Source organism: Balearica regulorum, chromosome 1, assembly GCF_011004875.1.
Source record: "Balearica regulorum gibbericeps isolate bBalReg1 chromosome 1, bBalReg1.pri, whole genome shotgun sequence".
Classification (NCBI taxonomy): Eukaryota; Metazoa; Chordata; class Aves; order Gruiformes; family Gruidae; genus Balearica; species Balearica regulorum.
In genome coordinates, this window is record NC_046184.1 from 71,778,018 (window position 1) to 71,805,089 (window position 27,072).

Here is a 27,072-nt window from a genome sequence, read left to right on the forward strand (position 1 = left end):
TGTCTAAATCCTTTAGGCAGATAATGAGCTGAAAGTCTGAATGTTCACTATAACCTCTCTTTTCTATTTTAAATATAAAATACAAAATATTTTTAAAAATACGTGTACTTATATATAAGCTTTAACCATATTAAAAATTTAAATATGTAAAATAGAATAGATCTTCCATAGAGCATAATGGGACTTCAAGGCTGGCATAAGCAAAAGTCTCCAAGTACAATCAATTGGAACAAATATTTAAATAATTAAACGAACAAAACTTAGTTATTGTACTAAATAGGCATTCTGGTTAATGTGATGTACACTACAAATCGGAACAGCTGAAGTAATACAAGACTCTAAGACAAAATCACAAGTACTTTGGAATGGATCAGGCAAACCCATCTACTGACCACTGCAATTAATGTAAAAATCAAGGGACAAAAGTCAGTCTTCAGAAATGTAGAGAACAAACCCTGGATTTGGGTCATGAGTATTAAAAAGAGAAGAATAGTTTCCCCTACTTAAATTGAGCATGTTCTTCTCTCTTCTCTCCTGACTAGATGTAGGTGCTTAGAATATCAAATCCTGAAAATCTTGCTAAGTATCAAGGTTAAAATGAGTTTAAATTTTTACATAATTTTCTATTTCAAGAATTATATTACTGTCTTAAATACTGATATAAAGATGCAACACCTTCCGTGAAGTCTAATATGGGGGAAACTTTTGAGGCATAGACAAACTTTATCTTGAATGAAAATAAAGGACACTATTAAGCACAACTGTTAAAAAACCTCTAACACCAGCATTCTTCTATGATTCAAGAAGAGAATCACACTTAGTGAAAGTGTGAATAGATTTCTTTGTGGCAGCCTTATAAATCACAGTTATTGAGATATTTCAAATCAATACTACCAGTAATGTCTGAGCTCTAGTTAAATGGATATTAATTGTATCATCAGGAGCACCTTTTTAGCTCATAACAAGGTTTCATATGATACAGTTATCTAGTGAGAAGTTCCCCACGTTGAAAACTCCAGTTCCATGTTGTGCTCGTAGTAAACACAAAATACATGAGACAATCTTTCTAATTGTCCTCTTATTAAAAATACAAAAAAGCAAAAAATGCCTAAAGAAGGAAATTGGGAGGGGTGACATAGGCAGACTAATCTTCTGGATGAAGTGAAAACCTGACACAAACTTGGGTAAAAATGTATGTGTTCTAAGAACCACTCTGTCCTTAAAAACAATTTTACAAGGTATTATTTCTAATTCATCTACCAGAAAGAGTCCCACTCAGGAACCAAACTTCAAAGATAGAGAGAAGATCAATTTGCTAATGGCTCAGAGGCTTGACCTATTATAACTGTTGGCAGTAAGGTTAGATCCCATTGACAAACAGGACCTTTATCTGGCACTGTCTTGTCCAGTTTTACCTGAGGACTCCATCAGATGTAAGAGAAATATGAAAACACACATAAACTTTCCCAATCATGCAATCAAAAAGACATCAGACAGTGGTCTTGGAGAAAGTTCTAGTGCAGATGATTTTGCATTATTTGAAAGGCAAAACAGTGAACTGAAAATGTTTTTGACTTGCTAAGAAGCAAAGATATTTCTGATGCAAAGACTTGGTCAAGACATTTGCATATGTGACTTGTAGGTCAAAAAAAAAAAAGAATGAATCTCATCGCTGAAGCACCAGAATTAGATGTGCTAAAGTAGTCTTGATCTTGAATTTCTGAGTGAAAACCTTCATGTTCTACTTTTTCACTAACAAGAAAATAAGACTATAAAACCCTAAAAAGATATGGAGAGGAAAGTTTGGGGATGGTTATACTGAAAATTGAATCATATAGCCACAGGTTAATCAGACTGTTACCCTTTTGTCAGACGTTACAAACAGTCAGTAAGAACCTATTTGTCAGAGATCATAGTCAGCCAGGTACAACCAAGTTTTGAAAGTTTATCAGTGAGACAGGTTTTTACAGAGAAAGGCAAAAAAGTGCAGTAGCAATATGAGACTCTTAGACATACACTCAAATGTTATATCTAGACTTCAAAGACATACTTGGTTGACCCAGACTGGTACATTCTGGGAAAACAGTGAATATTCTTGGAAAAAAGTGAATGCATATGGAAAGCTCCTTTGTATGTTGAGTAGATACAGGTGAAGAAAAAGGTAAAGGAGCAGTCCTGGCTATAGGGTCTGTTTTTTTTCTCCCCTAAGATTAGGATTTAAATGCCCAGAGACTATAAAGTTGTACTGGAGACTTTCTATGAATCTTTCTCAAGGTTCTTTTATTTAGATCGCATGGCTTTAATAACTGTGGGGAAACCTTGGAGATCATGGCCAGAAATGCTTCTGAACCACCACAACATTGTAATTGATCTTGCAGCTGTGTGGTAAACATTAAAGATGACTTGTAAAATAACAATAGTTGCCATTTCACTTTCAGTTAACAATGCATCAATCACTTTCCAATTTTGTGATAGGAAACTTGCAAGTAATAAAAAATTCCCAAGTAGTTCATGTATATATCATGACAGCAGTGTAAGGCAGTTTGATGTACTACAATGCAAAATAATTGAGGAACAAACCTTCATCAAAAGCCTCAATGCATTTACATTCATTTTTCTGTGTTACATTTGAGGCTTACTTGTTTCTTTCAGTAGCTGTCAAACTCATTAGAGAGGAAGGATTCAGCAGGGTAAGAAAAAAATTATCTTCTAGGATTCTAATATTTTCTAAGTTCATCTACAAATTGCTGCACAAAACACCACATTCTGTCATTTTATATCAGCATAATCCAGGAGTGCTGGTGCAATCACCAGAGGTCTCTGGTCCCAGTCAGTGATGCCAAATATAATTTAATGTGGGAAATTACTCAAAGGACCTAATATTATAGTGAATATTAAAGTTAATGAAATCTCTTTAGAAGCATTGTAGTGGCCAAGACTGCAAGGAGAGGATTGTAGTGGGTCTGCTGCTTTGGGTGACAAAATATCTACATGGGAAAGCAGTAAGAGGATAGATATGGCAGATGAGATCAGTCAAGCTCAAGGGTGGCCTCAGTTTATCTCAGTGGGTAAGGGGTGTGTGAAAGAATGAAACAGTGCAAAAGCCTTCTCTTTCCTCTACTCCACACTGTAGAGGAAGAATTGTCTGTTGAGACGCTATAGAATATAGTAATATTCCAGGGAATTAGCAGTACTAGTATAATCAGCTGCAGGGTGTACATATGACTGAGGCCAAAGAATTAAAAAACCTCTTTTCCTGAAATTTTCTGGGTTTTGTGTTTCAGGGCAAGCAGGTGTTGAGAAAAGGCAGACAACAATAGCTTTCAGTGACCATCCAATTTTCTTTTCTGGACCTCCTTGTGATTTTCACTTAGATTTACAATGGTAGGAGACATCATGCATGAGCTGTGGTCCAAGGAAGCACCTAAGACTGAGTTTGCTCTGCATTTTAATCCTTCTTCCAGACACACACAATCATTTCTGCCGACAAAGATGTAGCTCAAAACCTTCTTAGAAGAGGAAGTAGGAGAGATTAGACAACAGAGGAGAAAAAAATTTCCATGGAGATCTCCAGACCTCCAAGATCTAAATATGACCCTGTAATTGGCAAATGTTTCTATGAAGTGTTTGGAGAAATTATGTGGTAATCCACTTCATGTACAGACGAGGGCACCATTTTATTTGGATCTTGAAGGATATTGAGAAATGGGTATTAAAAGAAGTCCTTGCATGAGCTGCACATACCCCTTCATTGGAGGATCAAAACTAGGAACAACAGTAGCTGTCAGATGAGGAAGATTTCCCACCTAAGAAACATAATGTTTGAGTCTCATGTGACAGGAAGAAGCTGCATGTTGAAGGTCCTTGCCAAAGAAATCTGAGAGAAAAGGGAAGGAGGGTTAAACTGGTTAGTCCAAAGCCAAATCTTTGATGGATCCTACAAGCAAGTTGTTAAAAAAGCCTAGCAAAGGCCGCAACAGCAACAGGTCGTGAACACAAGAGGCGACAACTTGTTGTGACACAGACAATCAAAGGACTTGAGGGACAGAAGTACGCCCATTGCATTTATAGGCATGTGAGGCGCATGTGGAAGTAAAGAGGTTTGTGCTGTGTACCTAGGAATATTATTAGATTGGAATATTCTCTAACAGAGCATATTATTAAAAAAAGTGTCTGTGGTTATTGTTAATTTCAATGAAGAGTGAAAGACACACTACCTTTTCAATCCCTCCCATCCCTTGCTAAGATCCAACCAGAAGGGAGGAGGGTGAAGCTCAAAGTAGGTGAAGATGACAAAAGAAGGTAAACAAGATTGTAGGGGAAATGGAGGTAAAGTATTGTAACTGTAATCAAAATACCTTAATTTTCAAACTCAGAGTAATTCAATTCATGTGTGTGTATATATATATACACACATACACACACATACTAAAGTGATTTGAAGTATATTCACCTTAATACTGAGCTACTTTAGAGTGACATTCATACTCATTTATAATCAAGTTAAGTAAAAATTTTAGCATATAAGCAATTCACCACCTATTTTTATTTTGCTTTAATATAAAATAGGGTAACAGTCTAAAAAAAGAAGCAAAACTGAAGAAATAATATTAAATTAATATTTAGAGCAGACTTTAAAAGCATATCCTATAAAAAATGCTAAGGAAAAAGCTGATAAATCTAGGTGAAAGGAATGTATGTTGGCCACAGAACATGCTGAACAGAACACTGCAAAGAAAACTTAAGACCTGTTAGCAAGCTAAATTAAAGTGTATAACAATTTCTTTAAAAAAAAATGTTGCTTTTTGCTATATTTTCTATTTCTTCTTATTTTAATATTCAATGAAGGATACAGGTTCACATATAAATACAGATGAGTTACACAGGAAAATTTAAAAAGAGGAAACTGATTTCAAAGCTTTCCATTTTTGTTGCATATGAATATAATATATGCCGTTATCTGATAATTTTGCTAGTAAAATTACTCGTGTAGGCAGGTGCACCAATTCCCCTGAGTGCATTATTCATAGTAATTCTTTTTTGAAGTGAGTTATCAGACTATCAGTTGTATCAGCCTCTAAGCAAGCAAATTTCCTGCTCTTGAGCCATGCCAATCAATGAACACTTACCATTCTGTTGAACCAATCTCATATCTGAGCAATTACAATGAACTTTAATCTTGCTCACACTATATTTTATTAGAGTTATATTAGAAGACTGTCATGTTTAAAGAACAACACCTTTACTCTGTTACTGGTGTTATATAACGCTTCTGATATACAATTTTCTTCCTGGGATGATTTTACCAGTTGAATTCCTATAGAATCATACCAGATGCAATAGTTTCCTCCCTATTCTTGCTAGTGCTCCATCTTGAAAAAAGTGGAACAGTAAATGATATAGGTGACAAATATATATATATTACTTTTTTTACACTAACTGAGAATCCTTCTCACAAACAGCATTTTAAATTCATCATTTATGGTTCTGTAACATCTCTTTTGCACTGTTTAATTAAAGCAGGCTTAAGACTAAGTTCAGCATCTGGCTCACTCAAATGATAATGAATTTATTCAGGACTTGAATACGCACAAGGTTCCAAGCTTTAAGAATGTGATGCCACTAAACACCTTTTGAATATGCACCAAAAGTGATTCTTCAAAAAGATGCTAGCCAAAAGTCAACCTTCCTACTCTATTTGCAAATTCAGTCATAACTACATGTTTCCATTGCAAAATAAAATCCTAATGATTTTTCTTAAGTGCTTGATCAGAGCAGCTAAGAGAAATGGAGATGATTGTAAACTTTGTTCATTCTCAACATAATGATTTATTAAATTCAGACTTTTGTAAATCAGCTGAGGACAGTCGTATTATTTAAGTAACTCTTACATCTTACATAGATGTGGAATGCATCTCACATAACTTTAAAAGAGTAAAAGTTCAATAGAATGAATCTCACCTGAACAGTATACATTTAAGTGAGGAATAAGTATAGAAACCAGCAAAACATTTTCAGGCAAAAATTCTATAGAGCTGACTTATGAAAACACCAAGCCATGGAAATATGAAGTAGGAATTCCCTATATCGCAGTAAATATATGTTAAGGGACATATCTCACAGAAAGTAATATTTTGAAGTATGTGATTCAGTGACTCCAGGATTTAGATGCAGTACACTGATTTTGTGTTTGCTACAGAGGACATATGATCCTTGGACATCTGTTAGACTGAATGCAGCTATGCTCTGAGAAGCTTTAAAACAAACCTTCATGTTTAATACAGCTTATATTTTTTTCTAATTTACAGAACATTTTTTAAGGTTGCAAAGTGATCAGGTTTGTAACTGATAAGGTTACAGTGTGATACAAAAAATATAATGTTATAATCTAAAAAACCATGATGGCTTACTGAAAAATTTATTAAGATATATTAAATGTATTTACGACAACATTGCTATGTAAATGTAACAGTATGCTAATACTTTAGCAAGTCTTTTGGACACACCACTTCAAAAATGTTTTTTTCCATAACAAATCCTTTACAAAAATACATTTCTCTGTGTATTGTCTTCCCTTATGACAGTGTTTCCTCCTCACATTTTCATTTGCATTGTTCCTTTTTCAATTACTGTAAAAAAAAAAGGTATAAAATATATCTGTTCTATCACTGATAACAGTGACAAGCCTAAATAACTATTTTGTATGTATGCATGTATTTGTGTTACAAGAGATTAAAAAAAAATCTTTTGTCCTTGAAAGAAAATTAAGTGCAAAGACTGGAACAATTGGAATTTATTTGTTTTAGTTTGCAATAAAATTTTCAACACCCATCTAATTGCCTTTTCTGACTGCATATCCCAGGGGTCTCAAGCCACCAGCTGAGAAACACTGCCTTAGGGAGAAACACGCTGAGAAAGTGACAATGTTTTTGCAGTAACAGAATTCGATGAAATAGCTCTATCAACGTGGTTATTGACAAAAAAGTAGATTCAGGTTTTCTTTTCAATAGCTTGTTTAAATTTAAGAAAATTCTTTCAATCTAAGGAACAAAAAATAAATAAGCAGAAAACAGATGCACTAACATGTTTAAAGTGAAGATTTTTAAATTTTGGTTCAAAGCATAATGTTGTTTAGAAACTTATTCATTGCCTTGTCTTTTAAAACTAAAACACTGGAAGTCTCATTTCAGAGAAAAGGAAGAGGGAGAGGGAGAGGATAGTTCAGTTTAACCTCAAAATGTTGACTTTACAGGTCAACAGAAACGTCGAAGCTGTTCTTTATAACATAATGTTTCCATAACTTGAAAATTCCAAAATTAAATTAATCAGGTGTTTGCATAGCTCTCAGATTCAGAGTTCAGATCAGTAGTACTTATTTCTACAATCTTTGGCAAGTCATTCCCTGTATATTAATCTGCCCTCTTTAAAGGCAGATGCTCTCTTCTGTGTTTAGATTACCACATCTCCAACATAGGACTACTGTAGATGAATCACTCTATAATAACGTAATTCATATTAAGTAATAGTCTACTTTAAAAAAATCAGAGTAATTTCAGTGTCACTACTCAGTTTTTGATAGGCAGGTTTATTCATTGTTAGTAAGTGTGGTTCAAAATAACAAGACACATTACTATAGCTGCCTTGTTTCCATATAAAATAAACTGCAATACACAAACTTTACCTAACTGTATTTGTAAACAAAACAAAACAAAACAAAATGCTTAATGCATCCAAAGCACCAGAAGTTGGACTGATGTGAACTGCAAGATATAAGGCTTTGAAAAAACATTAGTATATTAGCTTTTAATAAAGACATGCTTCAGCATTGTACTGAGAACAGTTTTCCATTAAAAAAAAACCCCTTCCATATCAATCCATATGATTAAATTTTGCTTTTTCTGTTTTCTTTATCTTTTCATGTGGGTCTTTTGTGTTGTTTAATTATTTTTTTTTACCACCTGAAGTCTATTTCAGACATCAGATGAGCAGTTTCATAAATTCAGTTTCAGAAGATTCAAAAAAAAACCAAAACCAAAACCAGGGCTTTTTCCCTATCTTTTGCAGAGAAAAATGAAATGTTATTACCTCAGGAGAAGGTAGTTGAGTGAACTCTGTATCATCAATTGCTGAAGTAATAAGTTTGTCACCAAGAATACTTTCTAAATAGTCTGCCATTACTTCCTGTTGCTTACAGCTGCAGTGGTTCTCCAAAGACAGTACAATGGGATAGTCAGATGCCTGGAAATATAATTTAAAGGCTTTTATTAATAAATTAATATATTAATATTAATAAATAAATATTTAACAAATAAATATTAATAATAATAGATAAAAATAGGACTACTTGATTTCCCAAAATATCTCGCAAAAATTCCCTTGCTAATTTTCTTTTATTTTCAAAACTTTCAGAGTATAGGTCAGTTGTTTCAGGTTAGTAACACAATAAAAAAGCTCATAATATTTACAGAAAAGAGAAAGTAGAATTGAAAAAGAGAAAAAAAAAATGCATCCTCAGGAAGTTAAGGGGGGTTAAAACAGGGCTAGATATATTCAGAGATGAAAAAAAAACCAAAACAACTAGTGAAATCAAATGAAGATCAGTTAAGGAGGACACAAGACTTCATTAGAGAAACCAGGTAATATCTGTGCTGATCTTTGGAACGCGCATATTGAAATGTATTTGTCCAATAAGCCATAGAAAATAAATTATCAGAGGCATTTAACTTACTAATTAATGTTGGATGTAACGAAAATAGAGAGAAAATAAGTGTTAAATCAGCCAAAAATCAGACTGATTAAATTGCACTGGGCAGAGTACAAACTGGAAGCAAAAAGCAGAATTTCTCAGAGAGTTAATGGCCTGGGTTATACACAGAGCTTCTAAAGAATGATACATTGGCTATCGTGTGTCTGAAACAGCGTTTCTCAACAAATGATCTTACAAAGAAAAAAGAGGAATTATAATGTCATCTGCCAAAAAAGGAGGATGGGGTAAAACCTCCCCGATGTGCTAAAGCATAAAAAATTATTTAGGTTCATTTCAAAGGAGACTTAAAACATTCTGAATTCTAAAAACATCAGTGTTGATCATTTTGTTGTTTTTCAAAATTAAAGAAATGTTCACCTCTTCAGAACTAACATCTGCTTTTTCTTTTGCACCTAAATGTTACATATCACAACTGCTCTGAAATTCTGTTGACTAAGTCATCCCAACAGGGAATTATCACATTGGGTAGATGATGTTTTTAGAAATAATGACTAAGTTTTGCGAAAAATAATTTCAACAAGGGGATATAAGGGAAAAGAAAAACAGAAAACAAAATTATTACAATTTTCATGTACCTATAGGAAGAACTTGGAAGCTTTGACATAATGATGTACATTTAAATTTACATCTGACATATTTTAGTGATGGTTCCTTTAGTAGCTGGCATCTATTTTAAAGGACAATGAAAAAATAACGATAAATAAGGCAAAATTGGCTTTCAGCTAAATATAAATTGTAGCCACCAGCTTACTGTAAGTAACACAGATTTCAAATATTTCTCTGTTTTGTGGGGGAGAGAGTTTCTTCTGTTTTGTTATATTTTGTTGTTGGTTTTTTTTAAATGTAAAATCAGATTCTAAAAGTGTAATTGACACAATAAACCAGGATTAAATGTCTTTTGCTTTAATTTATGACAGATTTTAATTGACTACATTTCAAGTTGACAGTATCCTTACCATTTGCTCAGACATCATTGCCTTCATATGAACAAGCTATGCATATCTTTTTATAACACCACAAACTTTTCTTGGATCTCTATACACGTTACTCATCACAGTACTCAAGTAAGACAGGTGAAACATGTAAATTGAGTAAAAATTAGAGAATAGCTCAAATGAGACATGTCCATTTAGACTGTGTAAATACATCTCAGAAGTTGCCAGTAATACTGGTGGCTACAAAACCCAAATAGTCTGAATAAAATCTTTGCTTGGGCAGAACCTAAACTGTCCATTTCTAAGGGAAGTGTCAGTTTATGTTTGCCCTGTTTTTACACTTTTCCCCTGAACATTTGCCGTTGATCACTAATAGAAGCACACCTTGGCCTGGATAGGCAGCTGGTATGAACCATTACCTATTGTTGTGATTTTATCATCTTGTTGTAACTTGTGCCTGTTAAATGAAGTTTGTATTACAGTTATGTACAATATGCTGTGTTTTAGCAAAAACAGGTGAGTTACATTTAATGAGTGGTAAAGAACAGTGAAATAAAACCCTATTTTTGTTTTCACTGTCTTTTAAAATCAGACTAATTAAATTTTATACAGAAATCACAACATTAAAAAATATAGGTTTGCTTAACTCTGAGAAGGCTATAAATATATATGTATAAAAATCCATATAAAAGTATGATCATAGGTGTATATATTCACACACGTAAAGCTGGCCTGAATACAAGAGTTAGCTTAATAGTTGTTCAGGACTTCATTTGAGCAGGAGTTTTGCCAAAAACCTATATAAAAGACTGAGACGGTGCCAAAAGCTCTCCAGCTTTAGCTGTTTTGCCAGAGATAGGCAGAAGGGATGTCGCCCTAATGAGTCATCTCACAAAAAGACAGCAGTAGATGGTAACCTTTATCAGGCCTTGAATTCAAAATAAAAAGAGAGGAAATGGAAAACAGAGTAAGCTACAAACTCAGCTATAATCCAGCTTTTTTTCTCTATTTTGTAAATTTAAGCATAGGATGTGACAGACAGATAGCAACAGAGGAACAAGTGAAATAAAAAAATGAAAAATATAAAGAAAGAGTAAAACATCAGACTGATTCTGAAGTAGTTTTTTACTTTATATTCAGTCCTTGCTTAAAGGGTGTCAGGTGAGAATTCCACCTAACAAGCTGAGTAGGATCGTCTGAATTCCTTGCACCAACTTTGATTTATCATCATTATCAGCAAAATACGTTTACCGTTCCTTAAATAAAATAAAAAATTATATTAAGAACAAATAGCACAATTTTCCCTTAATTTATTTCAGCAATGCCCACTGCCACGACCACTGTCTTTGTTTCATATTTTTTTAACCTGGAGAATCTCTGACAACAACCATGTCCCTGGGCTTTGTTAAAGTCACCATCACATTTTAACCAACACAAATACATATATATATATAAATAAATGTATATACATACCACAAATGCATACTTGTCTATCACTTCAATTACAGACTGAAATGGAATTTTGCTTGTTAAAGTGTGACCATGATACACAACAGGTTCATTGTTTGAGCCATCCCAGCAGTCAATTTCCAGGCAACGACATCCTTTTAAGAGAGCACTTCAAAAGAACAAGAGAAATAATTTTACAGTCAAAAGAAAGATACCACACTTTCTTATACAAGTCATTGTATTTCTGATTACAAGCACATTGAATAATTGCAAAAACCTCTACTTTTTCATCACAAAACAAAAGGAATCCTATAGAACTATACAGATATGAGACAGCTATATTTTCTGTTGTTTATCTTAGGCATGTTGGGTAATAAAATTTATTAGAGCATTAAGGAGTAAGATGGATTATCTGAATAACATTCATTTAGAGACTAAAAATGAGGTTGAAAGATTTAAATAAAAGAATTTTGTAATTATAGCAAATCGCTGCTTAAAATAGAAGAAGAAATGTTTGAAAAGGCCTTTTTTATTACTATTCCAGGGTTTGCCTGCAAGTTTGAGAATCATTATACTTAAAAACAACAGCATCACCCTTACAGAATCAGGTTGTGCTTGGTCTGTACATAATTCAGTTGTTCTCCCTCCTTGTTATTCCTAAGAGGGAGTGCTAAAGTTTCTCAGATGTCTTAAATTTACTCTGTTTTAATTTTTAATAAGTTAATGGTACCCCTTAAAGGTCTTCAGTTTCTAATATTTGGCTTGTTACTAATTTAAACGTTTCTTGTAGATTAATTTGCCTAATTACCAATCTCTCTTTTAAATGCTGCCCTTTACATGCTAATAATATCTCAGAGATGCTTCTAGCTTATTTTAGTATTTCAGATTTTCCTTACACAAACAGTAGATAAACTGGAAGAGAGGGGGGGTTCATGCCCTCTTTGTACTTACTTTAAGCAAGGCAGTATTTACCTCATATAATCTTAAATACTGTTAGAAATAGATTCACTAGTGTTTCTGATGGTTGCAAGCCATTATAGAATATCCAGAGAACCACCAAAACAGAAAAGTTCAGATAGATGAAGGTTCCAACTGCTTTCACCTCACTAAAGTAGTACAGAGTAATAGGAATGCTGGACACCTGTCTTCCCAATTTTTCATGCTTTCTGTCCCCCTCTGTATTGCCTTTCTAACATAACCCATTTTCTCCTTGCCTGATCATTTCTTCTAAATGTGTCTTGGCAATAAAGCATCCTGGTTTTCTTCTCCTCTTGGAGCCATATGCTGCACATTCAAAGTTTCTTCTCTCCCCGGCTACTCTAGTGCCCACATTTTTTGCTGTTGTTGTTTTTAAACTGACCACATTGCAACACATGCTGATCACAGATATCCTTGACATACCCACCATACTGTGCCTTTATGTCCTGTATATTGATCAGATTAGATTTTGCCAAGGAATTTTACTTTTATTTCAGGGAGTTATTTATTTTTGCATGGCATGTTGAGATTAAAACTGATTTAATCATATACTGTGCGGCATACTATAGATTTCACTTGCTGCGAGGTAGACTTCTTGAGATGTAAGTAAAAAAATAGATTGTTTCCAGACTACGAACAGATGGTTTGGCAAATATATTGAAAAGTGTACACACAAAATAAAATACCACTCTCACATTTTCTACTTGTATCTGTGATGGCTTTGTACATTACTGCCAAGTAGGATTATATGTGACTTAATATTCATTTTAAAAAAAAGCCAAAGAATGTTTAAAATATTAAAAACTGGTATCTAAATACCTGGTATATCCCCATAAATGACTGGGCCCTATTAGCTGGTCAGATATCAAGTAGGTGTTGTGAGAAGATGAAATAAAATAGTCACATAATGGGTGGTTCATATCTTGGTAGACGGTCCTGTGGTTGTTTTTAAATACCGAACAGTCTTCTGAGCTCATATACCTTATAAATCCTTCAAATGACATCTGCCTTCTTTTCCTCACTGAACAAAAAAAGAAAGAAAAATTTCTGGTATGAAGCTAAACTGATGGTTATATCTGTGCACTTTCCATAATTTTTAATAGCCAATTCTGAACATCGCTAAAGGTTATACATCAGGACACTTTCCCACAATTTTAAAATTCATAACAAACAATATAAACACAAACATCAAATGTGTGCAGTTCTGGGGCTGAATTGCTGGTTCAAAATTATGAGAGGAAACAAATGTGTTCTGACATTTTTGTTCTTCTATGGACATGCGTAAGAAGAGTTTGCAGTAGTCCTAATAAAATACAAAGGAAAATATTTGCTGTTTAGTGTTGGAAAGTACCATGCCAGTCAATGCACAAAGAGAATTTCTTTTCTCTGTAGAAAGAAGAAGAATTGTTCTCCAAAATGTCAGTCGGAGACTGTCAAAATAATCTTGCAGAAACTGATTCCTAGCACCAAATATCTTTCTTAGTGGTGGAAAATTCCAAATAAATACTGATGGAACAATGTTTAAATTAGAAGTATTTCAAATAAAAACAGCATCTTAACAAAATAAATGACTGCCCACAAAGACGAATTGCAAATCAAGCTTATTATATTACAGCTTCTATAACAAAATGTGCTAATTGCCTCCATACCAGTGACAGTCATCCCATTTGTTTTGTTTTTAACTGATTTAATGACAAACAGATCCATTATACTGCCAACTGCTGCTCCAATGTCATGCTTCAAATGTAATAATTTTGCAAATGATATAATCTCAGAAGTCAGCTTTGCTTCAAAACAGAACCTAGTTTGAATTAGTCAGTGATTTTGCCCAGCTCTGGCTCTAAAATAACCTTATTATTATCACCATAGTAGGCTAGTGATAATTAAGCAGTAAGTAATCCAAGATTACTTTCTGTTAACGATAACTTAAACCAGTCAATGTATTCAAACTTTTAACAACACACTCCCCCTCCCTCCCCCAAAAAATCCCAAACAAACAAAGAAAACCCACAGCACTTATCTGACCTGTTAATTCTCAATACAGCTATAAGAATCACAATTTACAGGTTAGAATTGCAATTATCAATCATCAGTATGTGTACAGATTGAAAGCTTTCTATCTGAATGAGAATTTATGAATGTCATTCTGATGATGGTAACACAAAGAAAATAATTATTTCTAAATGACATGTTTTTTTGAAATAGAAAACTTTGCAATGTTATAAAATAGAAAACAAGGATGAAGGCCCTCCAGACATCATACATGCATACACTGTTGTCCTTAATCATACAAATGATATGAAGTCTGTTGAAGACTTCCATTGATGACAAATCCACAGACATCCCATTTTAGCACCTAAGTCACCTTGTTGTTAGAAACTTTTCCATAACTTTTACTCTGAAACTTCCTCGCTGACCAAAATATTTGTTCTCTTTTGTCAACTGGTCTTCACTGATCTGATTAAGTCACTTAAGCATGCCCTCCCTATTTTTTTCCATATTTTTGACTGAGATCTTTGACCTCATTATACTTAGGTAGTGCATCAAGAATTTCCTTGGTCTTTCTTTTAACTAACATATTTGCAGAATGACTTGGTGTTGCACTGATGATTCTTGATAGTTGTGTTTTATTATCTTGGCTTTTTTGGTTTATCCCCATGCACGTTATATTGTTTTATACTTGGAGCAATAAGATTAAGTTTCTAGTTTCTGAATCTTTAAAAAAGTTTTGATTTTTTTTGCATGTTGCCCAAAACAGAATACATTCATCCTGTACGCTTTATCTACAATGAATTACATGACTTATAGACTTAATTCCTTCGAAGAGAAGGCTTTTGATTAATAGTATCTAGTTTACATTTCTGATTAATTTATTTTTCATGCTCTATATATTTTTCTGTGTAATTACAAGTTGGGCCAGTAACTTTTTGTATTTTTTTTTATTTACCAACTTTTTGTATTTTTTTATTTACCAACAATTCTTACATGATTTTTTTTCATTTATCTTTTAAATTAGTGAAAAATACTGACTTTCAAAGGTTTTTTTTATTTTCTGAATTATTTTTTATGATTTCCTGGCTGCTCTTGTCATAGATAAAAGATAACTACTGAGTTCTCAAGAACTCAGTATATGTTCAGATAAATATGCTCATGACCATAATGCCCTAAAAGTGAAAACATTATAAAGTAAATTTGTGTTACTTTGGTAACCAACATGTAAGGTCTTTGAAAGATGGAGAGGGACTTTTTACAAGGACATATAATGATAGGACGAGGAGGAATGGTAAACTGAAGGAGGGTAGATTTAGATTAGATAGTAGGGAGAAATTCTTTACTGTGAGGGTGATGAGGCATTGGAACAGCTTGCCCAGAGAAGTTGTGGATGCCCCATCCCTGGAAGTGTTCAAGGCCAGGTTGGATGGGGCTTTGGGCAACCTAGTCTAGTAGATGGTGTCCCTGCCCATGGCAGGGGGCTTGGAACTAGAAGATCTTTAAGGTCCCTTCCAACCCAAACCATTCTGTGATTCTTTGACTTCAGTAAAATATTCAGCTCATGTCTCTAATCAATGGACTAAAAATATTTTGTATTTTTATAGAGTTTATTACAGGCCATTGTATTACATTGGCTTACAATTTTTTTTTTTCCTCAGGGATCTGTAGTTGCTGTCCTTGAACCGCAAACAACTAAAGCCACCATCATGTTTCTGGAGAACTACCAAAACTCCAAGCAAGTTTGTAAAATGATAAGACCTATCTGTAAGCAGGAAGAGAGTGGCTTTGCACTAACAGTTCTGGCAACATATGCAGTTCTGTGAATTGAGATATGCAAAAGAGCATCACGTGAACATAAATGGCATACCATCTGCTAAAATAAGTTTTCTGAGATCTTATGTTTGGTAGAAGATATTAGAATTTAAGATAAAGGTAGGCTTAATATTTTGTTATTGCTACTATTCATTCACGCTTCTCCTACCACTGGAGAAAACTTACCGGCTTTCTTTATAACTCTCTCTGATGAAGATACCAAACCTAGTTAGGAATGGAAGGGGATGCTTTTTATGTTCTGAGGAATAGCACAGTCATACCACTTTCTGACCATTTACAGACATTTTCTGCTTCTACAAAAAAGAAATGGGAATTCATCTCCATAACTGTTCTGCAGTCAAAAGATACTTTCATCAAGCCCTCACATTTCTTCCCAAGAGGAACCTCAGTCTTTTTTTCCATTAGGATCCTTTAGCAGTAGTTAGTGTGCACACATATCCATTTGATGTAGAAAGAAAAAGAAAGCAAGAAAAGATTTCTGTCTTGTAGCTTCTTGTTGTTTACAAAGTTCTATGCTTTATTCCTCCCCCCTCCCCACCCCGCCCCCCGCTTTGGATAGTAAGGAATATAATTTATTAATAAATATTCTTTTTTTCCAAGCATCATTTTGAAAAAAAAGTTTTTCCTCATTCCTCCAGTTAAGGTAAATTCCAGCTCTGCCATATATACAAACACTGCCATATCAGAGGGGAATTATGGATATGACCTGAATATTTTAAAGACTTGGATCACATTATATACCTATGCTTTTTAGAGTTTATTACGTTCTGTTTTCTCACTTATCTTGGAACTTCTTTGAAAGCATTTTTCTTTCTTTATGGAAAGAAAAAAATGAACACTTTCAAAAGATGTATGCTGCCCTGAAGGGACCTGTGGGGAGGATCCACACTGAAGCAGATGAAACAAGTAAGAACGAAGCAGTAGCAAAAAAAAAAAATGTGAGAAAGGTGGAGCAGCAGAAAGAAATCACTATGCATTGACCACAGCCTCCTGCAACACCTGTTTCCTCACTGAAAGGACTGAGTACAACATGCAGCAATGACAAGGTGGGAGGAGAAGTGCCTGGACTGAAGTGGAGACTAGGAATTAGGGAGGAAAGGAGTCTGAACTGAAGTTCAGCCTGGGAAATGAAAAGAAAGCTGTTTTTGCTGTGTTTAGATGTGTATATTCTGTATTTCCTAATAGCCAAATTAGTAATTAAATGTTTATGTTACTTGGCCACCAGAAATAGTGAAATGGGTACAAATATGTCTGCTGGGAATCTTAGGGGTGAACTTTTGAGAAATACTTGCAATCAGCAACAAGGGTGTTGCACTGCTATATTGGAAGAAGGAAGCTTTCAATTATTGTTAGAAGTATCAATAATAGCCTCAAGGCAGAAACATTATCAGATGGAATTTCATACTATGAAATTTGTCTACTTAATGTCAGACTAAAACATTTATACTCTAGGTGAAAAGTAAAGACAAATATTTCCTTGGCTAAAATAAGAGTTCAGTTATTCTTTTTCTACTCTGAGTTTACATTCCAGGGAGTCTATTTTCCACCTGACTCAGACTTGTAACTAATACTGATGCATACTGGAATAAAGTATCTGTCTGAGCTGCAGTTTAGTTTTCTAAGGGCTTGTATCTCATATTCGGTTGTTGTCATCTGGTGAAAGCTTTTCCTAAAATTGAATATTTACATGCTCTTTCATACATCTGAATTCTCATGTTTCATAAATCCAGCTTCAGCCATTGCCTTAGCTGAGAATTTTAAGTCATCTTTCTTATTTCACATGATTTTTTATGAAATCTGTAGGAATTTGACTTAGGTATCTACTCTGTTAAATTTGGTTTACATTGGTCAATGGGATCAAAAGTTCTCTCCCACAAATGCATGCTCTCCCTCTTGCTCTCTCTCTCACACACACATGCACACACAAAAAACAATTTTAAGAGAACGTATATCCTAGTAATAAACTTAAGATGTTGTTTTGATTCACAAATACATTCTGGATTACTCAAATTCTTTACCTGACAGATGCACCAAGCTTATAGTGTTATTTACAAAGTAAGCAAGTTTTTCAAGACACGATTCTAGTTTTGACCTGGTTTTCTACTGCCTAGCAGGAAAACACAGAAACAGGAATAAAGTATTTGAATAGCACTACACTGTAAATAATAGTGGGATGCACCTTCTTATCCTCACAGTGCCTCTAATCCTATTCACGCAAATACTGAATTACGAGCAATTTATTTTTTTTAAAGAGATATATACCAAGCTTGAAAAGTAAAGTGCATTTGCTTGGCATGATATCTTTAATCTCATTTAATGATTCAAGATCTCTATTAAAAATTAATAATAAAATGGACAGATAATTGAATGTTTGTGTAGAACAAAACTGGCATTTGGATGTTAAGACACAACTGTCAGGTGTGAATCATATATTCACCCCCTTTTATGATTAATTCCATAAAATGGTTCCTTCAGTCAAAAATGCAAGTTTTAGCACACACAAAAAAACTCTTAATGCAGCATTTTGCCACTAGAAATTTAAATTGTACAATAAAAATGGGAGAGTGATGTATTCCCTACTGTTCCTAAACTAACTACATTACCCTTAGAGAGTTATTTCAGAGTTATCTGGCTCAATAGCATCGAAAAACCTTCTCTCTGCACCTATACGTTAGGGATGCACTAAATGTCATAGACGGACTTATCAACGTTGTATATAAAATCTAGTCCATTTTTATCTTAATCCTGACATACTAGTGCTATCAAGTTTATCAGATAATGGTTGTCACTATTAGCAAACCAGTCAATCAAGTGTCAGAATCTGCCCTTTTCCCTTTCTGCAATACACAGGACAAGGATGGTAGATGAGTTCAACAGATCATCCTGATGAAGAATATTCTAAACCAAATTCAGAATGACAGTTACACAAAATGGTCTATATCACAACAGCATATGAATCAACTATCATGTCAATCATATCTGGAACTTTCCAATAAATATCTTTGAGTGGGAGTATTAGTTCACTCAAAGGAGCATGAATACAGCTATTATTTCATTCAGTAAGATTATTTCCAATTACAAGACAAACAATTTAATCACAGATAAAGAAACAAACAATTTGACTCAGCAGCTGAAATTTAAACTAGACATTAAATTAAAATTATAGAAACTTTAGTTGATATTTACAAATGTGTTTTCTAACTGACTACCGAGTCTTCATTGTTTATAGCTATTATCTTTCTCATCAAAATTGATAACTCTACACAAAAGAAACATTTTAAATGGGTAACTTATTATATAATTAATTAGTAAACATATTAGTTCTCAGAAAGAGTAGAATCTATTCAATAAATGTGTTTTAATTTGAAAGGCAATCTCAGAAAGTAATGTCATAAGGAATCAAAAGTTTTGCAGCTATTACTGGACAGTGAGTAATTCTTAATGAAACACTAAATATCTTCTTTTTTTTTTTTTTTTTTTTTTTTTTGAGTTGAAAGACTGATCCAGTTTCTTCTTTCTACCACAGTGGGACTGATCAGCATAGATATTCCAGGGTTATTATCCCAAAAGGAAGATTTTCTCCTTCTTGGGTTTATTTTTCTTAACCAGTTATCAGTTTCACCCCTTATCAAAGACAAGCAACCAAGGAAACTAGCAAAGTTAAATATCTGAGATTCACCTTCCACTGAACAAAGTAATAGCTTGCAATAAAACGCAGTTAGTGCCAATTTCCTCTTCTTAGCTTGGCTGCAAATTTTGCCTTAAGTTATATTCAGTGAAACTCAGCAGAAATGTTACACCCCCCCAACTTGAAGCAGCCTTCAATAGCTGAAGAATATGCATACTACAGATTTAACAAACCTCCACTCTTGTCAGTTCTCATGATTCAGGAGTGGTGATCAGGCACCTATAAAGATTTTACATAGTGCTTCTTCTGCAAGTAAGTCAAGGGGACATATAAGTATTCGGGTTTGGGGGGGAGGGGGTGTACATTATCACTAAATGACTCAAGTGAGAGAAGACAGTATAAAGAGCAGACAAGTAAAAGGGAAGATAAGAACCCTAAGAAAAATAAAGTAAAAAATGGTTTGTAATGGCCAAGAATGAGTTGAAAAACAGAATATGTTAAAGGACAAGGGAAAAAGACAAATAAATGACAAAGAAGAGAGCAGAGAAAGAAGAGCACCATGAAAATAAATTAAAACACAGATTCTATCATCTATTCTCTATCATCTTTGAAAGACCATAGAGATCAGGGAAGGCCCCCATGACTGGAAAACAGCAAATGTTGCACTCATTTTCAAAAAGGGCATGGACTTTTTGCACTCACAGCCCAGAAACCCAACCATTTTGTGGGCTGCATCAAAAATTGCATGACCAGCAGGTGATTGTCCCCCTCTACTCTGCTCTGGTGAAGCCCCACCTGGTGTATTGTGTCCAGCTCTGGGGGCCCCAGCACAAGAAATACATGGACCTGTTGGAGCTGGTCCAGAGGAGGGCTATGAAGATCATCAGAGGGATGGAGCACCTCTCTTATGAAGATACGCTGAGAGAGTTGGGGTTGTTTAGCCTAGAGAAGAAAAGGCTCTGGGAAAACCTTATTGCAGCCTTTCAATACTTAAAGGGGGTTTATAAGACAGATGTGGGCAAACATTTTAGTAGGGCCTGCAGTGATAGGACAAGGGGTAATGGTTTTAAACTAAAAGATTCAGACTAGATAGATATAAGAAAGAAATTTTTTATAATGAGGGCAGTGAGACACTGGAACACATTGCCTAGAGAGGTGGTAGATGCCCCATCCCTGGAAACATTCAAGGGTCAGGTTGGATGAAACTCTGAGCAACCTGATCTGTCGAAGATGTCCCTACTCATTGCAGGGGGAGTTGGACTAGATGACCTTTAAAGGTCCCTTCCAACTCAAACTATTCCATGATCCTATGATTGATTCTATGATGCCACAATTCTATGATTCAATTCTGGGAATTACAGATTGGCCAGCCTCAATTTCATCCCTGGGAAAATCATGGTGCAAGAACTCTTGGAAGCCATTTCTGGGCACATGAAGGAGGCTGTGGAGCTCTGTCCTTAAGAGTTTTCAAGTTTTGACTGAAAAAAGCCCTTAGAAACCTATTCTGAATTCAGTGTTAACCTTGCTTTGAGCAGAAAGGTGGGGTAGCTGCCCTCCCAAGGTCCCTTTCCATCTGAACAGTTCCATGAGGCTGTGCTAGTAGAAGTCTGTGTTTAGAGACTTACACTTAGAAGCTGATCAGAGAACAAAATGGAAATGGCATTTCAGCTTGGGAGAGCATAAATAATTAACTACAGCTTTAACCCCATGTCGTGGTTCAGCCCAAGCCAGCAGCTGAGCACCATGCTGCCGCTTGCTCATCCCTCCCCCACCCCCATCCCGGCAGGATGGGGAGGAGAATGGGAAGACAAAGGCCAACCCCATGGCTTGGGTAAGGACAATTTACTGGGAGAGCAAACGGAAAGGGAAATAACAACAGTACTTATAACAGTATATACAAAACAGGTGATAACACAAGGCAATTTACTGACCAGATGCTCAGACCATCCCAGGACCACCCCACCCTTTCCCCAGCTAGCCCCCTTTTATGGTGAGCATGATGTCATATGGTATGGAATACCCCTTTGGCTAGTCTGGGTCATCTGGCTGTGTCCTGTCCCAGCCCAGCTTCTTGTGAAAATTAACTCTGTCCTAACTGAAACCAGAACACCCCAATAACATGGATAATGACATCAGTAGACACATGATGGGACAGATTAATACCCAGACTCCATGCCTGCTGAAGATGCTGAACATCCACCATGTCTGCAAGACTGCTTCAATGCATCCCTGATATCATTACCAATCATATCCAGCTGAGGGCAAACCAGAGTGTAACTGCCTAAGGTTTCAGTCTTTCTCAGTAAAGAAAAAGTGATATAACCTTCTCAGTAGATACATCCTTAGAAGTTGTTTTCCTCTGTGAAATCTCTGTTACTAGATTACTTCTACATTTAAACTTCCTGTCACATGACAAATATAGACATACCAAGTGCAAAAAGTATGATTCATGGAGAGCATTCCATTAAAACAAATTGTAGGTTTAAATAGTACAAAATGGAATTACTATATCAGAATCTAGTAGCATGTATTCTTTCCATTTGTAAGATAAACTTTAAGCATAAAGTTCTACTATATCAACAATTCTGTAAAAATTAACGTGGCCCCCAAGTAGGATTAAAACAATCTTGGTTGTAAACTGTGCTTTGAAATGCAAAAGGTTTAACTAAACTTATTTTCACTTTATTGTGATTATGAATCATAATACTGAGTAGTTAAACCAAACTAAATTACATAACAATAAATTCTGACATCTTCTAGTCTTAAAAAATCCTATCTTCAGTCTTCATATTTTAATACTGAAAATTTAAAAAAAAAAAAATTCATCCATTATTACCGATTTACTAATAGTTGATTTCCTCTAAGACAAATATTCTGTGCTGAACAGACCAGTTGCTAAAAAAAATAATTGCTATTTTTTTTATCTTCGCAATGCAATATTTATATTCCGTTAATTAATTGAGCAAAATTATTTTTGAACACTTAGCTAAACAAAAAAATTCAGTCTGGCTTCCTAATAATGGTCATTCACATGTTTCAGTGGGCATTAAAAAGATTTAGTGCAGTTTGTATTAGTTCATCTACTATATGAAAATTGTATTTTGTTTGAAGCAATCTACATGTAGGTTTTGGACCAGTCTGTTGCAACAAGAAGAAAGAATGACAAATCTGGTAAGTAATGTAATATGCTATTGCTGAGCAATATGCTGTGTAAATTTATTGTGCTTCATTAATGGTTTCTCCTATTACTACATTCACAATGTTTAAAGATCTGAATTTCAAAAAATCAACATTTAGTACAAGTGCTTACAAAATATATTATACAACATACATAAATATAATATAAATGCTTATATTATTTTTTTCTTTCAAATGTTCAATTTGTATAGTTAGATGAGTATTCAAAATATAATCACAGTCACTGACAGAAGCACAATAAATAAGAGCTAGAAATCAAACACTTAAACTATGCATACCTTCTTCAATGGGTTCATACTTCAAAATAATTTCTAAAGCAGTTGTTTCACAAGCTTCAGTTTCATATTGTTCCTTTTTGAGAAATTCAGCGAGCTCAGTGTCAGCTAGAATTTTTCCATTTGGAGAGTAAATATGGAAAAGTTCTTGAAATTCAAGTCGATGTACAATAGTTCGATAAATTGCCCTGAAGTCTTCTATGTTAATCATATGTACCTTCCGTTTGTCAATTGCTTTCTGGGGAAAAAAAAAATTCAAACCAGTCAACGCAAAGATATGCAATGATACAAAGATACACACAAAATACTCTTTTATAACTGATCATAAGAGTGAGAACAATAGAGAAAACTTCAGGCAACAGTGACTGCAATGCATTATCAAATTATATTCTTCTATCTCTATATAGAGATCAACTTTTAGATTTGATTTTGTGTGTTAAAAATATTTTATACAAATTAAAATGTACTTTATGACATAATTATCATCTAAGTAATTACAATAAATTTCTATATAACACATATGTAATACTAAAACACATTATGTAACACCTCTAAAATGCCACACAGTAAAATAAATCTGCAGCATAAAAATTATTGAGTGGAAAATATATCTAATATAATACCTCTCCAACAGCAATTTAAACCATATTGTAAACACTGTCAGCTAAATTTACATACAACATACAGCAAACAATAATCTAAAAAAAAAAAAAAATTATAATGAATCTCATGAATTATCATGAAAGCCAAATCTTTCAATACATCAGATAAGAAACACTATTAAAGTTTGGAGACAAGATACTTTATAATAACCTGTGACATCGTGTTCTATTCTTAACAAGCCAGAATGTTTAACTCAGATTAATTATTCACACTGTCAGAATTCTTAAACTGTAAGCTTGTTTTCATAGAGCTTACAAAATGTTAGCACATTAATTAATTTCATTATTTCAGTATAAAAGCCACAAAAAACAATGAAAAGGGCAAAAGAATTTGAGTAGAATAATACTTTTTAACCATTTCTGCCATTTACATTTTCTCAGGCTTAACAACTAATCCTTTAAAATTTTCCACATGAAATATGTAATTGTGCATATGAATACAGATATTTCTAACAGTTTAGCTTGTATTATTCTTAAAAGTTGCCAAATAAAGTTTTGAAAATTACTGACAAAATTACTCACAAAAATAATAAAGAAATGGGAAACCATTGCCTCATTGATTATCACTGTAAGCTCATCAAAATTCATAATCGTTGGCTTCTTAAACTGAGAGTATCAAAGAGGCTAAATTTCAGCATCTAATAACATGGCATCTACTATGGTTTGTAGAGCTTCCCCAAAAGTGTCCATAAACATAAAATAGCTTACAAGTTCTGGCTGCAATTTGATGAAGAATTTTGATTACTATTAAATTAGATTAGTTTTGAAGAGACACCATAAAAACTAAAAGCCTAATGATACATTACCAGCTTCTTCCCATGCAAGTACAGTTCCTACTAAGAGATGTCTGAATAAGTACAACAATAAAAGAATACATTAGATAACCAAAACAAGTACAAAAGTAAATTTCATGAGTTCTAGCCAAAAAATTTACAAATCAGTTTTTAAGTATTTGCTTTGAATTTGTGAGAGAGATTTGTAATGATAATTTTTAACAAAAATCACCAGTAAGAAAATAATTCAATACAAACGCTAATAATACGCACTTCATTACTGCTTGAGAAATCCCACATATGAGGTTGATATCCACAATCTAATTTCTAACATCTTTAAGAAAACTGCAAATTTACTCATAACTGTTACATAGAAAAAGAAAATACCAGCTTATTTTGGAATGAAACAATCTATCAGGACTCGGGAGATGTTCACTTAGGTATTGGCACAAAGTGAAGCTGGGCAAAAAATTAAATTTTTTATCTCAATTGCCTCTTGACGAAATACAGGCAATAATAGTACACAGGGGAGCTTTTCAAATTAAAGCTACGAAAATCATGTCAATATAAAAAAAAGATTGTTATAAAATTTTTGTTGGTAGATTTTTAGTATTTTTTTTTCTTAACGCACATCAAATCTTTACTATTCAGAAAAAGAAGTGTCTTGACAAAGACTGAGTCTTGAGAGGAATTATATGAAAACGTATTATTCCTTAAAAGTCTTAATGTCCATAATTCTGATATTTCTCAAAGGAGCATTACAATGAAATAAATTCAAAGAGAATATACAAGAAAAAAAGCAGCTTATTCTTTAAAAACTATGTTTCCTAGAAAATTGGTTTTGCCATGTATATCCATTCAATTAACTGTTATGTATAGTTACTGACAATGATGCTGGTAAGCTTTCCTTCCAGATTGCTTTGCATTTTTACATTCTATTATACTGATGAACAATTTGAGCCCCAAAACTATTGAAAAAAACTCAAATGTCTCTCAAATAGCAAAGAATACCTAACAGTACTGCTGCAAATAACTAGATCAGACTGTTGAGTATATTATATTGTTAAATATAACTAGATCAGACTTCTATGCAGGTCACTTCCTCAAATAATTACTGTCTACCCACAATTGATCATCACTCTCAAATTTCTGTCAGAAAGTAAAGTAGGTGGAAAATACAGGAAACAATGAGAAATAGTTTCAAATTCTCATGAGATTCTCAAGGTTGACAATTCTTTCAATGTAGTGCAGGTTCAAAAACCACAGGCAGTCTCTTCAGCAAGGGTTGAGTTCACACTGCTGGTTTTGCCTTGGCTCTACAAGGCAGAGAACAATGAGAGGAACAAGAAAGAGTGAGGAAATCTTAATGCCTTCCCTCTGCCTGCCTGTCAGCATGACGTGACCTAAAAGTTTCTGACTTGCCATAGTTAATTGTCCTCTGTCAAATCTGAACAGAATCAGCCAGCTGGTTAGAAAATTCTCAAAGAAATCATATATATACAGCCATTTGGCATCATTCCCTTAGGAAAACAGCTTTACCAAGCAGCTATTTCTGGTAAAAAAAATGAGCTAAAAAGAAAATGCATACATCTTTTGAGTAATTACTAGAGGACACTTGAAGAACACGAAAACCTAATATGCCCAAAGGCACTCAATTTTGCAGTATTTGCTTATTGGGACCGCATCCACTTGATGGTAGTTTGCTTAACTACATTGAATTAACTCATTAGCAAGTTCAATTTCTAGCTATATCACTGCAACCTTCACAGAAATCTCTCAAGTGTTGCCATATTTCATGGCCACGTCCTTTCCTGCAGGTTAGAGTGCAATTCCCATCCATTTGGGCACACCTCTTAAATACTTCAAAAGAGAGGCACAGTGGAAAATTAAATAAAAAAGTGTGCTGGACCTATGTTGACCTGAAGCCTGAGCAGATCAGACAACTTCATATTGTCCTCCTGGCAAAAGGATTTTTAGGAAGTCACTCTAATGGCTCTGCCCAGCACCAGACAGGCATGTCTGGACTCATTAACTTGAGCACAGAAGCAGCTGGATGGGATGAAACGAGAATATTTTAATTTTTCTCAAGGGAGGCCTTGTTATAAAAAGGTTGGGAATCAAAATCTACATATTTTCCATCACCCTACACTATTGTGGTGTGGTGGAGATGGTGGTAATGCAACCACTCAGTTATCTATTATACACTGAAACAAAAGACCCGGACGAGGCAAATTATTTGCTGATTTTGCACATCCAACTAGCATGAAATTCACTTCTCAAGACAATAATTTTAATAAGTCAGCAAATACAAGGTACTTATGTAACTAGATTTCTAAATGTATTTAATTGCTTTATCGACATATTCCTCACCTTGAAAACATGTTTTACATGTGCGAAATCAAAAGGCATTTGTAGTTTTTCAAGCAGTTTCATTGTGCTATCTAAATCAATCTTCCCAGTCCTGAACTCATTCTGAATGACGGACAAAAACCACGTATGACAGATCACATTAAGGAAAGTTCTGGCCTATGTCATTGCCTTGTAACAGAAGGAGGAGGGGCAGAAGTTTAATTTTTATAAAC

At 34.2% G+C, this 27,072-nt stretch overlaps 1 protein-coding gene across 1 annotated transcript in view; it reads right to left on the reverse strand.

Annotated features, from left to right (window-relative positions):
• The window catches only part of PLCZ1 (phospholipase C zeta 1), a 53,619-nt gene that overhangs the window by 25,996 nt on the left and 551 nt on the right, over positions 1-27,072 (reverse strand). The window contains exons 2-6 of the mRNA XM_075757917.1: positions 26,861-26,984; positions 23,059-23,293; positions 12,949-13,150; positions 11,176-11,320; positions 8,086-8,238 (exon numbers count right to left, since the gene is read on the reverse strand). Of these exons, the coding sequence (XP_075614032.1) occupies positions 8,086-8,238; positions 11,176-11,320; positions 12,949-13,150; positions 23,059-23,293; positions 26,861-26,984 (859 nt within the window). The remainder of the gene's footprint in view (positions 1-8,085; positions 8,239-11,175; positions 11,321-12,948; positions 13,151-23,058; positions 23,294-26,860; positions 26,985-27,072) is intronic.